General features: G+C 53.1%; 1 protein-coding gene across 3 annotated transcripts; it reads left to right on the forward strand.

Moving 5' to 3' along the window:
- Positions 1 to 1,246: 1,246 nt before the first annotated feature.
- Positions 1,247 to 11,672, forward strand: SKP1 (S-phase kinase associated protein 1). 3 transcript variants are annotated; one of them, XM_071570395.1, is made up of 7 exons: positions 1,247 to 1,355; positions 5,289 to 5,385; positions 7,365 to 7,438; positions 8,827 to 8,970; positions 9,549 to 9,689; positions 10,415 to 10,476; positions 11,336 to 11,672. In XM_071570395.1, exons 2-6 carry the CDS (start codon positions 5,289 to 5,291, stop codon positions 10,448 to 10,450), a joined length of 492 nt encoding a protein of 163 aa, XP_071426496.1. In that variant the 5' UTR covers positions 1,247 to 1,355; the 3' UTR covers positions 10,451 to 10,476; positions 11,336 to 11,672. The 3 variants fall into 3 exon arrangements, with proteins under 3 accessions (XP_071426496.1, XP_071426494.1, XP_071426495.1); XM_071570393.1 differs by having other exon boundaries at positions 10,415 to 11,672; XM_071570394.1 differs by lacking the exon at positions 1,247 to 1,355 and adding an exon at positions 1,631 to 1,712 and having other exon boundaries at positions 10,415 to 11,672.
- The last annotated feature ends 1,189 nt before the right edge of the window (positions 11,673 to 12,861 follow it).

Here is a 12,861-nt window from a genome sequence, read left to right on the forward strand (position 1 = left end):
GGGCTGCGGCAGGGCTGGAACCGGGGCGGGTTCGGGCTGGAACAGAACCCAGACGGGTCTGGACTGGAACCGGGGCGGGTTTGGGCTGGAACGGAACCCGGGTGGGTTCGGGCTGGACTCCGGGAGGGTCCGGGCTGGACCCCGGGTGGGTTCGGGCTGGAACCCAGGAGGGTCCGGGCTGGATCCCAGGCGGGTTTGGGCTGGAACAGAACCCAGCCGGGTCTGGACTGGAACCATGGCGGGGTTTGGGCTGGACCCCGGGTGGGTTCGGGCTGGACCTCGGGCGGGTTCGGGCTGGAACTGACCCCGGGTGGGTTCGGGCTGGAACCGGGGCGGGTTCGGACTGGAACACGGGAGGGTCCAGGCTGGACCCCGGGGCGGGTTCGGGCTGGAACCGGGGCGGGTTCGGACTGGAACACGGGAGGGTCCAGGCTGGAACCGGGGAGGGTTTGGGCTGGACCCCGGGTGGGTTCGGGCTGGACCCCGGGTGGGTTCGGGCTGGAACCCGGGCGGGTTCGGGCTGGAACCCGGGCGGGTTCGGGCTGGAACCGGGGCGGGTTTGGGCTGGAATCCGGAAGAGTCCAGGCTGGACCCCGGGTGGGTTCGGGCTGGAACCGGGGCGGGTTTGGGCTGGAACACGGGAGGGTCCGCGCTGGATCCCAGGCGGGTTTGGGCTGGAACAGAACCCAGACGAGTCTGGACTGGAACCCCCGGGCGGGCTGGGACTCGCAGCCGGGCGGGTTTGGGCTGGAACGGACCCCGTGCGGGTTTGCAGCGCGTTTCTTTAGTTACACGGTTTGCGCCGCCGGCGCGGCCCTGACGCTGCGCTGCCCCCGCGGCCTCGGCCCTTCCCCGGGAGGGACACCCCGCACCGTGGGCGCCTCGGGGCGAGCGCCGCTGGCCCACGGGCCGATGTCCCTCCCGTTCCAGCCCCGGCCCCGCCGCCCCCGCAGCGCTGGGACAGCCCCGGCCGGGCCCGCACAGGCCGCGCTCCCTCACCGGCCGGGCCAGGCCGCGCCTCAGGGCCCGCGGCACCGCCCACTGTGCGGCCCCATCGCTGCCTGAAAACACCCACGCGGCCGCGCCGCTCCGCGCACTGCCCAGGGCTCCGCTCCGCGCCCCGCACCCCGCGGAAGGGGCGGTTCGGTCCGCGTCTGCACCGCGGCCCGCGCTCGGCGCCGCTCGGCACCGGCGGCGCGGCGTTCCGCTCAGGCGTTCGCGGCGGGCAGCCCGGCGGTACGAGGCGGCGGGGGGCGGGTCCTCACCCCTCACCGCCCCCTATAAAGGCGCCGCCGCAGTCAGGCCCGAGCGCCGCCACCGCCGCAGGTCCGACCGGAGCCGCCGCCGCCAGCGCGGTGAGACCGGGGGGACACGGGGAGGGGGAAACGGGGCCGGCGGAGCGCGGGGGATTGTGAGGGTGCGCACGGGGGTGCTGAGCGGCCTGCGGGGGGCTGCCCCGACCGGGCCCTGCTTGTCCGCAGCTCTCGGGGCCACGTTGGGACCTGCGGGGTCGGTGCGGTGCGGGGAGGCCTCTGCAGCCCCCGGTGCTGCTCCCGGTGTGTCCGCAGCGCTTGGGGCCCGTGGGGTCTGTGCGGAGAGGCCTTTGCAGCCCCCGGTGTGTCACCCCCAGGTGTGTCCGCAGCTCTTGGGACCACATTGGAGCCCGCGGGGTCGGTGCGGAGAGGCCTTTGCAGTCCCCGGTGCTGCCCCAGGTGTGTCCGCAGCTCTCGGGACCACATTGGGGCCCGCGGGGTCGGTGCGGAGAGGCCTCTGCAGCCCCCGATGCTGCCCCCGGTGTGTCCGCAGCGCTCGGGACCGCATTGGAGCCCACGGGGCCTGTGCGGAGAGGCCTCTGTAGCCCCAGGTGTGTCCGCAGCTCTCGAGGCCGCATTGGAGCCCGCGGGGTCTGTGCGGAGAGGCCTCTGAAGCCCCCGGCGCTGCTCACGGTGTGTCCGGAGCGCTCGGAGCCGCATTGAGGCCCGTGGGGTCGGTGAGGAGAGGCCTCTGCAGCCCCCGGTGTGTCACCCCCAGGTGTGTCCGCAGCGCTCGGGACCACATTGGGGCCCGCGGGGTCGGTGCGGGGAGGCCTTTAGAGCCGCCAGTGTGTCCGCAGCGCTCGGGGCCGAGTTGGAGCCCACGGGGTCGGTGCGGAGAGGCCTCTTCAGCCTCCGGTGTATCCGGAGCGCTCGGGGCCGAGTTGGAGCCCACGGGGTCGGTGGGAAGAGGCCTCTGCAGTCTCTGGTGCTGCCCCCGGTGTGTCCGAAGCGCTCGGGGCCGCGTTGGGGCCCGCCGGGTCTGTGCGGAGAGGCCTTTGTAGTCCCCGGTGTTTCCGCAGCGCTCGGGACCGCATCGGAGCCCACGGGGTCGGTGCGGAGAGGCCTCTGCAGCCCCCGGTGTGTCCCCCCCAGCTTTGAGTGTCTCCCCTCCCGGTACCCCGGGAGAGGCGATGGATCCATCCGGAGGGCGCTGAGCGCGGCGTTCCAGGCTGGGAATTAACGTCGCGTTTGTGTCGCGCTCGCAGCTGCTCCAGCCGGTTCTGCCGCTGTCCAGGAACGCCGCGCGGACTCGGCTGCTTAGTCACCGGTGCTGCCGCCCCAGCGCTGCTGCCAGTCCGAAAAAATATCTCTATTTTTTTAGTTTTCCACGGGACTGAGCTCTGTGGTATAAAAATAACGTGAGAATCCACCACGTCTTGATCCGACCCTACTGTGATCACCAGCCCAGGGCACAGAGTGCCCTGGGCTGGTGATCACAGTGGGGTCGGATCAAGGGTTGGATTGATGATCTCTGAGGTCTTTTCCAACCACACACACATCTTAATTAGAAGTAGCTCTGTCATGTAGGGGTTCGTTGCTGTGTAAACATTAACTGGCTGCTCTCTGCCAAATGGAAATTAAAGCAGTGAGGGCTCCAGCCTGGTGGGAGCTGCTTAATAATGTGTGTTGGCTGGGCCTGCCTTGGCCTGGGGTTTGCAGGCTGAGCTTTCCAAAAGGGCTGTTTCAAGTTTGCTGCAGGAGCTCCAGCTCATCCACTGTTGGTGGTTCAGGAAATGGTGTGCAAAGCTCATGGGTTTGGTGAGGGGAGAGCACTGGGAAAGGAATTGAGGTTGGTTTGGGTTGTTCCCAGAGCTGTTCCCAGGGCCCTGCAGGCTGTACGAACACTTCAGGGAGCTTGGAGCAGGGAACTCCAGGAAAAAAAAGAAATCATAGAATGGATTGGGTTGGAAAAGACCTCCAAGATCAGCAAGTCCAACCCTTGATCCAACCCCACTGTGATCACAGTGGGGTTGGATCAAGATGTGGTGGATTCTCACTCACTGCCTCAGTAGGGTTGGATCAAGATGTGGTGGATTCTCACTCAGTGCCACATCCACAGAATCACAGAATGGATTGGGTTGGAAAAGACCTCTGAGATCATCAAGTCCAACCCTTGGTCCAACTCCAGTCCCTTTACCAGATCATGGCACTCAGTGCCACAGCCAAGCTCAGTTGAAAAACTTCCAGAGATGGTGAATCCACCCCCTCTCTGGGCAGCCCATTCCAATGCCTGAGCACTCTCTCTGCAAAGAATTTCTTTCTGCTCTCCAATTTCAATTTCCCCTGGCAGAGCTTGAGCCCATCGTGCCCCCTTGTCCTATTGCTGAGTGCCTGGGAGAGTAAAACTGTTGCAATGGTTTGCTGCTAACAAAGTAAAGGAACTTACAACACATCCTAAACCAGGTTACAAAATTCCTGTGGCCAGAGGGTTGTGTTTGTTGAGTCCTTCAGCTGGTTCAGGTGCAGCGATACCCACACAGGGCAGTGTCAGGCAGGAGCTGTGACCTCCTGGCTGCTGTGCCATGTGCTGTTCCTCTGAGTTTGAGGTGCTAAAGATCTGCAAAGATGTTTCCTTGTAGAGTTTGTGTTTCTGCTTATGCCATCTGGAGTGAGTCCAGAGAAGAGCAATGAGGCTGGAGAAGGGACTGGAGCACAAGTGCTGTGGGGAGAGGCTGAGGGAGCTGGGGGTGTTCAGCCTGGAGAAGAGGAGGCTCAGAGGTGACCTTAGCACTGTCTGGAACTGCCTGAAGGGAAGTTCTGGCCAGGTGGGGGTTGGTCTCTTCTCCCAGGCACTCAGCAACAGGACAAGGGGGCACGATGGGCTCAAGCTCTGCCAGGGGAAATTGAAGTTGGAGATCAGAAAGAAATTCTTTGCAGAGAGAGTGTTCAGGCATTGGAATGGGCTGCCCAGAGAGGGGGTGGATTCCCCATCCCTGGAGGTTTTTAAGGTGAGCTTGGCCGTGGCACTGAGTGCCATGATCTGGCAAAGGGACTGGAGTTGGACCAAGGGTTGGACTTGATGATCTCGGAGGTCTTTTCAACCCAATTGATTCTGTGATTCTGTGATTCTCTGGATGAGGCACTGAGTGAGAATCCACCACATCTTGATCCAACCCCACTGTGATCACCAGCCCAGGGCACTCTGTGCCCTGGGCTGGTGATCACAGTGGGGTTGGATCAAGGGTTGGACTTGCTGATCTTGGAGGTCTTTTCCAACCCAATCCATTCTCTGATTCTCTGATTTGTTTTTATTGTAGGTTTTATTGCAGTTTGTTTGAGAGACTTGGTTAAAATGCACGGTCATATCAGATGCTGACAAAGTGCTGATCCAACTTCCTGCTCTGCAAGAGCAGCAGGGAGTGCTGAAAACCTTCCTCCCAGGGCTGTGTTGCTGTTCAGTCTCCTGAGAAAACCAAACACTCTTTTGAAGGAAATCCTTTGATCCCCAGTAACCTGGTTTGTTTAACTCTGTTTGGAGCAAGGGAGGCTGGCCTAGACTCTGTCCAGAGGAATTCCTTCCAAGCCCAATGTTGTGGTTCTGTTCCAGAGGCTGTCAGGTGGAACTGCTTTGGAGATCTGACATCCTCTGAGCAGTCAAAGGGAGGAGCAGTTGTTTGGGTTTGAGATAAGTGGTGTTTGCAGGTGTTGAAGATTAATTTGAGAGAAAACAGCTCTAGTGTTGCACTGTAAAAAAATACAAGCACTATGACTGATAAATTCTGTGTATTTTATGCTTTCAAATTAAGAAAAACACCTAAATTAATGTTATCCTTTGATCAATCCTTGTTTCTTAATCATGAGGGTTAATGAGTTGATTCAAGCAGTGAATAATCCAGGTGTGCTTTAAGTGGCTCTGGGCTCTGCTGTTGGAAGGAGCAACATGGACAGCAAGTGTGATGTACATCTTGGGGTCAGCTGAACTTGTAACATCTGCTAATCCTGTGTGGAAATAACTGTCCCATTCTCTTGCAGATGCCTTCAATTAAACTGCAGAGTTCAGATGGAGAAATCTTCGAGGTGGATGTTGAAATTGCAAAGCAGTCTGTGACTATAAAGACTATGCTGGAAGGTGAGTGAGACCCTGAGGGTCCCTGTGGGCACAGACTGTGTGTTCAAGAAAGCCTCTGGAACAGGAATTGTGCTGGAAAAGCATTCCCAGGCCTGTGGAGCAGCTCTCTGTGTCCTGCCAGGGCAGCTGGAGCAGCTGCTGGTGTAGCTGAGGCTGTTGTGGGTGCTGAGCTCCTGTGAAAGGCACTTAGGGGGGTGCCAGTAAAACACACCCACTGCCCTGCCAAGCAAACACAGCATTAATGATATTAAAGACTTATTTAATCACAGTAACCAGTCTTAGAATGTAAATATCATTTAAATGGAGTGAGAGACCCTAAATAATGCCAGAAAGAGCTGAAGTGAAGTGTGTATTGTGAGCTTGTGGATGCAGTTACATTATTTGGGATAAATACTGAGTTCTGATCTCCTGCTGACATAAATTTGAAACAAAAGGGCTGGTGGTGGGGGAGGGGAAGGCTGCCAGATGGCTGGGACACAGAGCAAGCTGTGGCTAATCCCTCTGGTGCAAATCCTCATTGTTTACTGGGTCGGGGTTCTTTCCAAGTTTTTGGATGTATTCATGAATTAACTTAGGAAAAAAATATTTCTGTAGGTGTAGTTAAAAAACGTGTTCTTGGGTGCAAATCTTTGGTTGTGACACCTTGTAAGAACAGTAAAAATAAGATGGGTGAGGTACATCAGGCATTGAACACCTTTGTTCTGGTGGTGGGATGCTGTTGAACATGAGTGGCAGCATGAGCAGGAAATGGAGTGCAGCAGGGAGCAAATTCCTCTCAGTTTTCTCCTGCAGGGGCTGCTGGTGTTCAGTGGCACTCAGGGGGTGATGGAGGGCAGGATAAACATGGGGAGTGTGTGAGGTGGGCACCTTAAACCTGCCTGTGCCAACCTGGGGGACAACCAGGCACTGAAACACTGAGCTGTGTTTGCAGTGCAGGTGGTTGAACAGCAGTTTGTGCTTTGGGGGCTGCAGTCAGAGGGGCAGGGCTGGAGGGCTGGGCTGTGTTCAGCATCAGGGACCACCAAAAGGATGAAGTTCAATAAGGCCAAGTGCAGGTCCTGCCCTTTGGCCACCCCAACCCCCTGCAGTGCTCCAGGCTGGGCACAGAGTGGCTGGAGAGCAGCCAGGCAGAGGGACCTGGGGGGACTGAGGGACAGGAAGCTCAACAGGAGCCACCAGTGTGCCCAGGTGGCCAAGAAGGCCAATGGGATCCTGGCCTGGATCCAAAGTAGCGTGGCCAGCAGGCCCAGGGCAGTGACCCTTCCCCTGGACTCTGCCTTGGGGAGGCCACACCTTGAGTGTTGTGTTCAGTTCTGGGCCCCTCAGTTGAGGAAAGAGATTGAGGGGCTGGAGCGGGGCCAGAGAAGAGCAACGAGGCTGGAGAAGGGACTGGATGTGGCTCTGAGTGTCCTCTTAAACACCTCCAGGGACAGAGAATCCACCATGTCTTGATCCAACCCTACTGTGATCACCAGCCCAGGGCACTCTGTGCCCTGGGCTGGTGATCACAGTAGGGTTGGATCAAGGGTTGGATTTGATGATCTCTGAGGTCTCTTCCAGTCCATTCTATGATTCTCTGAGTTGGAATTTGTGGATTGAACTGTGTAAGTGGTAAAAATACATAAATATTTGTCAGGTTATTCAACATCTCTGTTCTCAGAACACTGAATAGCAGGTTCTGTTCTCACAGTATCTGACTGCTTGTAGGTGATGCTTTGTTGATGCTGTCCTGTGATGGGGCAGCTCTGTTTGCCCCTCAGCTCAATCTCAGTGTAACCCAGGAGGTGTAAATGCAGCCATAGCCCACAAAGCTTTCTAAAATCTCCTGACTCCACAACTGGGAGATCCTTTGCTACAAATCTAGGAGGTCCTTTGCTACAAATCACTCAGCCCCAGTGTTGTTAAAAGTGATTGGTGAAGCTTCCCAGTTCAGTCAGTGGTTTTGTGTGCCAATTGCTGAGTCATGTTTTCATTTTTAGACTTGGGAATGGATGATGAAGGTGATGATGACCCAGTCCCTCTTCCAAATGTTAATGCAGCAATCTTAAAGAAGGTAAGATAAGATGCTGGTTGTGCTGGATGGCAGAAATGAGAGGGGAACTTCATCCTGGGGGTTGGGTATTGGGAAGTTACATAAAACATACTTTTCCTGTGCTAGCTACAAGCTTAACCAAATCCAGGTGCATGAACTGGGATATCTGGGAAGTGGGTAGGGCTGGCAGGAGGTCATGGCAGGGATCCAAGTGGGTGACCTTGTGGAAGAACAGCTGGAGGCCAGGCAGGCTTCCTGGGGTGCTGGGCATCTGTGCACACTGGCATTGCCTGGTGTTAAAGCACCGACCTGAGCTGCATTCTGTGAGCTGAGGGGGCTGCCCATGGGATGCAGAGGTGCAGGGGAAGGATTGAGGCTGGCAGTGAGGGTGCCGGGGGGGGGGGGCAGTGAGGGTGCCAGGGGGGGGGCAGTGAGGGTGCCGGGGGGGGGCAGTGAGGGTGCCAGGGGGGGGGCAGTGATGGTGCCAGGGGGGGGGCAGTGATGGTGCCAGGGGGGGGGCAGTGATGGTGCCGGGGGGGGGCAGTGAGGGTGCCAGGGGGGGGGCAGTGAGGGTGCCAGGGGGGGGCAGTGAGGGTGCCAGGGGGGGGCAGTGAGGGTGCCGGGGGGGGGCAGTGACGGTGCTTAAGGGACACTTTGTGCACCTGCTGGTGGTGAAGTCGCTGCCAGACTGTGGTAACAGGGTCAGGTGAGAGGAGTGTGTTGGTGTCTAAGATGCTTTTCCTCTGGAACAGAAAATGTGGTGCCAAAATAAGCCCCAGCCTGTTGTGGCTGCTCTGGGGTAAATGCAGGGTCAGGAATTCTCTCTCAGTGAACACACACAGCAGTAACTTCACACGTGTGACATCTCTGGGGTTGGTGAAATGGACCAGGCTTTTGTTTGCTGTAGGTCCCTGCTCCTTTAATTGGCTGGGTGATGAGATTGCTTGTTTCCAAGCTGGTGTTGTTGGGTGTTTTTTCAAGGCAGACTTGCCAGGTGAACTTTGCACTGGGGTGAGCGTGACCTGCTGGTGGCTGTTACTGCTCTGCTTAATAAAAATTGTATTTCTACAAACATATCAAACACTGCAAAGTGAGGTTTGGGTTTGCTTTGCACAGCCCTGCGTGTGTTAGCACAGGGTGTAATAACTTCATAGCACCAGCAGCTGGCTTTTCATTAGTAATGAAATAATTAATGTCCTGCTGTCTCTGCTGGGATTCCTGAAGGCTGCTGCAGTCTGAGTTTGGGGCTCAGTGGTTCTAAAATGAAAATACTGGGGATTTGAGCATGTTCATACATGATTCTAGCATTAATCTGGAGAAAAATATACATTTCTTTCAAAGTAAAGTTATAGTTGGGGCCCAAAGGGAGAATCACTTGGATAAAACTTTAATATCCAACCCATAATTAGGTGATTCAGTGGTGCACCCATCACAAGGATGATCCACCTCCTCCTGAGGATGATGAGAACAAAGAAAAAAGAACAGATGACATCCCTGTGTGGGATCAAGAGTTTCTGAAAGTCGACCAAGGAACCCTTTTTGAGCTTATCCTGGTAGGTATGGTGGAAAAGTGCAAAGGCTGTGCCTGTGAGGGGAGCTCTGTCAGTGCACCTGAGAAACAGCTTTGTGCTTCTTGAGTCACTGGGAGGGGGATGTGGGGAGGGAGGGCCAGTGGTTCTGGCATTAATCTGTGCTCTTATCAGCCAGTTTACTAGTCTGGATATTCTTGTGCCTCTTGAGGCTTATTCTGGCAATGGAGCTCTGCAGATCTGCATACAAATTAACAAATTTGACTGCTAAAGTTGTACCGTGTAGGGTCCTGTGAGCCCACACCACCTTCCCTGGCTGGGTAACAGCACTGCAGCACTGAGCTCTGGGGTGCTTCCAGACTTCTCAAAGCTCTGTGCACAAGCAGGAGCAGGGGGGGATGTTTGTCAGGGTACAAATGACCTCCCTGCTGTTTGGCATACAAGTTTTGGGTGGTGTCACCTGGAGGGTCTGACTGGAAGCTTCTCAGGGTGCAGGTGATGTTTGCAGTTATTCTCCAGTTTGTGTGAGCACAACTTTGGCAGCACAGCCACAGAGGCAGAGTATTGATATGGAGGCTTTAAATCTTCAAACTCTTCCACAGGCTGCAAATTACTTGGACATCAAAGGTTTGCTTGATGTCACATGCAAGACAGTTGCAAACATGATCAAGGGGAAAACTCCGGAAGAAATTCGCAAGACATTCAATATTAAGAATGACTTCACTGAGGAGGAAGAAGCACAGGTACTTATCTGGGGTTAATTATCACTCACCTGGGTTACTGTGTGGTGCTGTGTGATGCACCTGACTTGTTAATTAATACAAACTAATGCATCAGGTCCTCATAACTGGGTTACTACGAGTAAAAATCCTTTTGGTGTCTGCTGCACTTGCAGCCCATTAGCTGGAAAGGTCCAACCAGCACATTGATTTTCTGGCCCCAGGGTGTGTGTGGTGAGAAGGCAGGTGGGGCTGGTTGTGGCAGCCTTGGTTTGCTGTAGGAGAAATGCTGAAAATGTGGCTGGAAAGGGAAGGGTTTGGTTTCTCATCTCTAAGTAATGAACAGAATGACCTTAAAGGTTGAACAACCACCCAACTGCAAAATGGCAGAGCTGAGAAAGAGCAGCACAAGGTGCCTTGGTTGAGTATGAAGGGACCGAGTTGTACACTTGGGTTTGTCTTCAGTGCTATGTCATGAACAAGCAAGTTACACTTAATTTAATCCATTGGCTTTACTTGGTGAAAAAAATTCAGTTTTACTCAAATCTAGGCATGAGAAATAAGTTTCTTGGCTTATATTGATAAAAAGTTTAGAAGGCTGACTTTCCAACTGCAAACCCTGCATGAGGAGTTCCAGCTGCTCCAAGATTGTGCCTCCCTGCAGGAAATAACCCTGGATACTTATGGGAATGTACAGCCAACTCTTGGGAGTTGATTGCACCTTATTAATGGTTGAACTGCTCTTCCAGGTACGTAAGGAGAACCAGTGGTGTGAAGAGAAGTGAAGTTTTGTGCCTGACACTCGAACACTGTAAGGATTGTTCCAATACTAGTTGCACTGCCCTGTTCATAATTGTTAATATTAGACAAATGCAGCAGCAAATGAACTTGTGTTAGCAGGATATTGTTCCCTTTGCATGTGTAGTGGTTTTTTGAGTACCCATCTAAATCTTTGAGTTTTTACTAGTGTAATTGGATGTCTTTTTACTTTGCAAAGAATAAAAATTAAGTGTGGATTCTGTATGGGAAGTAGCACTTAAGGTTACCATTTTTATTACACTTTTAAACTGTTCAAGTCCAGTTACAGTGCTAAGGATTGACTGTTGTAAATAACAACACCTATAACTTCTTCCTCAAGAAGAGCAAAACACTTGTATTTACAGGGTATTGATAGTTTCAGGAAGAAGAACTAGAATGTGTCTTGGGGAACTAAGTAATGTAAAAAAATTGCTGAATTTCTTCCAAAAACATTGTGGAAAAATTAGTGTTACTTAAAGCTCTATGATTTTCAAAGTGGTTCTTGTCCTGCATTAAAAAAAATAATAATGAAAGATTTGACCACTTGCTTGTCCTGTTAGTCTTGCCTTATAGACTAGTGAAAATGTGATCCAGAACTAAGCAAGCTCCTGGCAGTTAATTTGACTACTCCAGCCCTGTCTTGAAGACCTGCCTCTAGCTGGTAGCAAATAAAGTGTGTGGCTTTATGCACAGGATGGGTGTGTTTTTATACATGTCACTGTTCAAAGTGGAACCCAGATCTGACCAAAAATGACTGACATTACCAAAGTTAATATTATTGACCTGTGCATGCCATTAGTGGCTGGTTTTTAGGCAGTTTTAAAGAACCCTTGTGATGTAGCTCTTGAAAACATGGTTTCATGTGTCCACAGGAAATCATCTGCCTCTGTGTGTGATACTTCAGCTTGTAGAGACCTAATTATTGCATACCAAGCTAATGCAGTATCAAGCTTAACTTCTTTGGACAAAGCCACTTGCAACTAGTTAAACAGTAACTGGTTTTCTGATTTTTATTTTATTTTTTTTTTACAGTTCCCTTATAGGGAGTAGGGGATGGTTGTGTGGTAGATCTTTGAGGTGTGCTCTTGGCTTGTATTGCATTCCATTCTCTGTATAAACCTTAGAGTAGAATGAACCTTAATAAACATACTTATCTCACTTTAAATATCGGTGTTTCACTTCTGAATTAATAAAGGGCTTTTAAACTTTTGTTTGCAAATGGTTCTAGTTATTTGGAACTAGACAGTCTTACTGTGCTGTTGTTTGTATACTCAGTAATGAGACAGTGGTTAATTGGAATGAAATAGATGTAAAGATTGTGTTCAGTGAGTAATGCAAGACACAGTGGGCAACTTTCAAGTGATGGTTAAACATCCAGATGGATGGATATATTTTTGGTACTTCCTAACTGTTGGGTAGTCTTTGTAACCATTTTGGCAGCGTTATAACTTTCTCCAAAGCAGCTTTAAGGCTGTGCTTTGTGTGCAGCTGCTACTCACCTGCCTGCTCTGAGGTGGCTGTGCCTGCCTTGCTGCTGCTGTGCAGGTTACAGAGGTGGGTTAGATTCTGTCAGTGGGCAGAAAATACTGCCCTGCTGTTGCTGGATGTGCTGCAGCCTCTCCTGCAGGAAATGCACCTCAGTTGGAAACTGCTGCTGGAGCAGAACCTTTGGGTGGCACTTCTGGGGCTGCGTTTGTAGTTAATGTTCAGTTCATTCTGGATTCTCACAAGAAATCCACGGTCCAGGGTCATCCAAAGAGCAGTGAGGCTGGAGAAGGGACTGGAGCACAAGTGCTGTGGGGAGAGGCTGAGGGAGCTGGGGGTGTTTAGCCTGGAGAAGAGGAGGCTCAGAGGTGACCTCAGCACTGTCTGGAACTGCCTGAAGGGAAGTTCTGGCCAGGTGGGGGTTGGTCTCTTCTCCCAGGCACTCAGCAATAGGACAAGGGGGCACGATGGGCTCAAGCTCTGCCAGGGGAAATTGAAGTTGGAGATCAGAAAGAAATTCTTTGCAGAGAGAGTGCTCAGGGATTGGAATGGGCTGCCCAGAGAGGGGGTGGATTCCCCATCCCTGGAGGTTTTTAAGGTAAGCTTGGCCGTGGCACTGAGTGCCATGATCTGGTAAAGGGACTGGAGTTGGATCAAGGGTTGGACTTCATGATCTCAGAGGGCTTTTCAACCCAATCCATTCTGATTCTGTGAAATGCATCAATCTGTGTGTAGTTCTGTAGAGTTCCAGAATATCCTGGATCACCCTCAGGGTGCTGTGTGGCTCATCCAGAAGCCTGTAATTGTTTAGTAGAAACCTGTATAAATTCCTTCAGGTGCTTGTCACAAGACCTGTGTCCGTGTTTGGCAGCAGACACCGCCTCACATGAGGCCTCACCGTGCTGGAGGGTGA

This window comes from Pithys albifrons, chromosome 15, assembly GCF_047495875.1.
Source record: "Pithys albifrons albifrons isolate INPA30051 chromosome 15, PitAlb_v1, whole genome shotgun sequence".
Classification (NCBI taxonomy): Eukaryota; Metazoa; Chordata; class Aves; order Passeriformes; family Thamnophilidae; genus Pithys; species Pithys albifrons.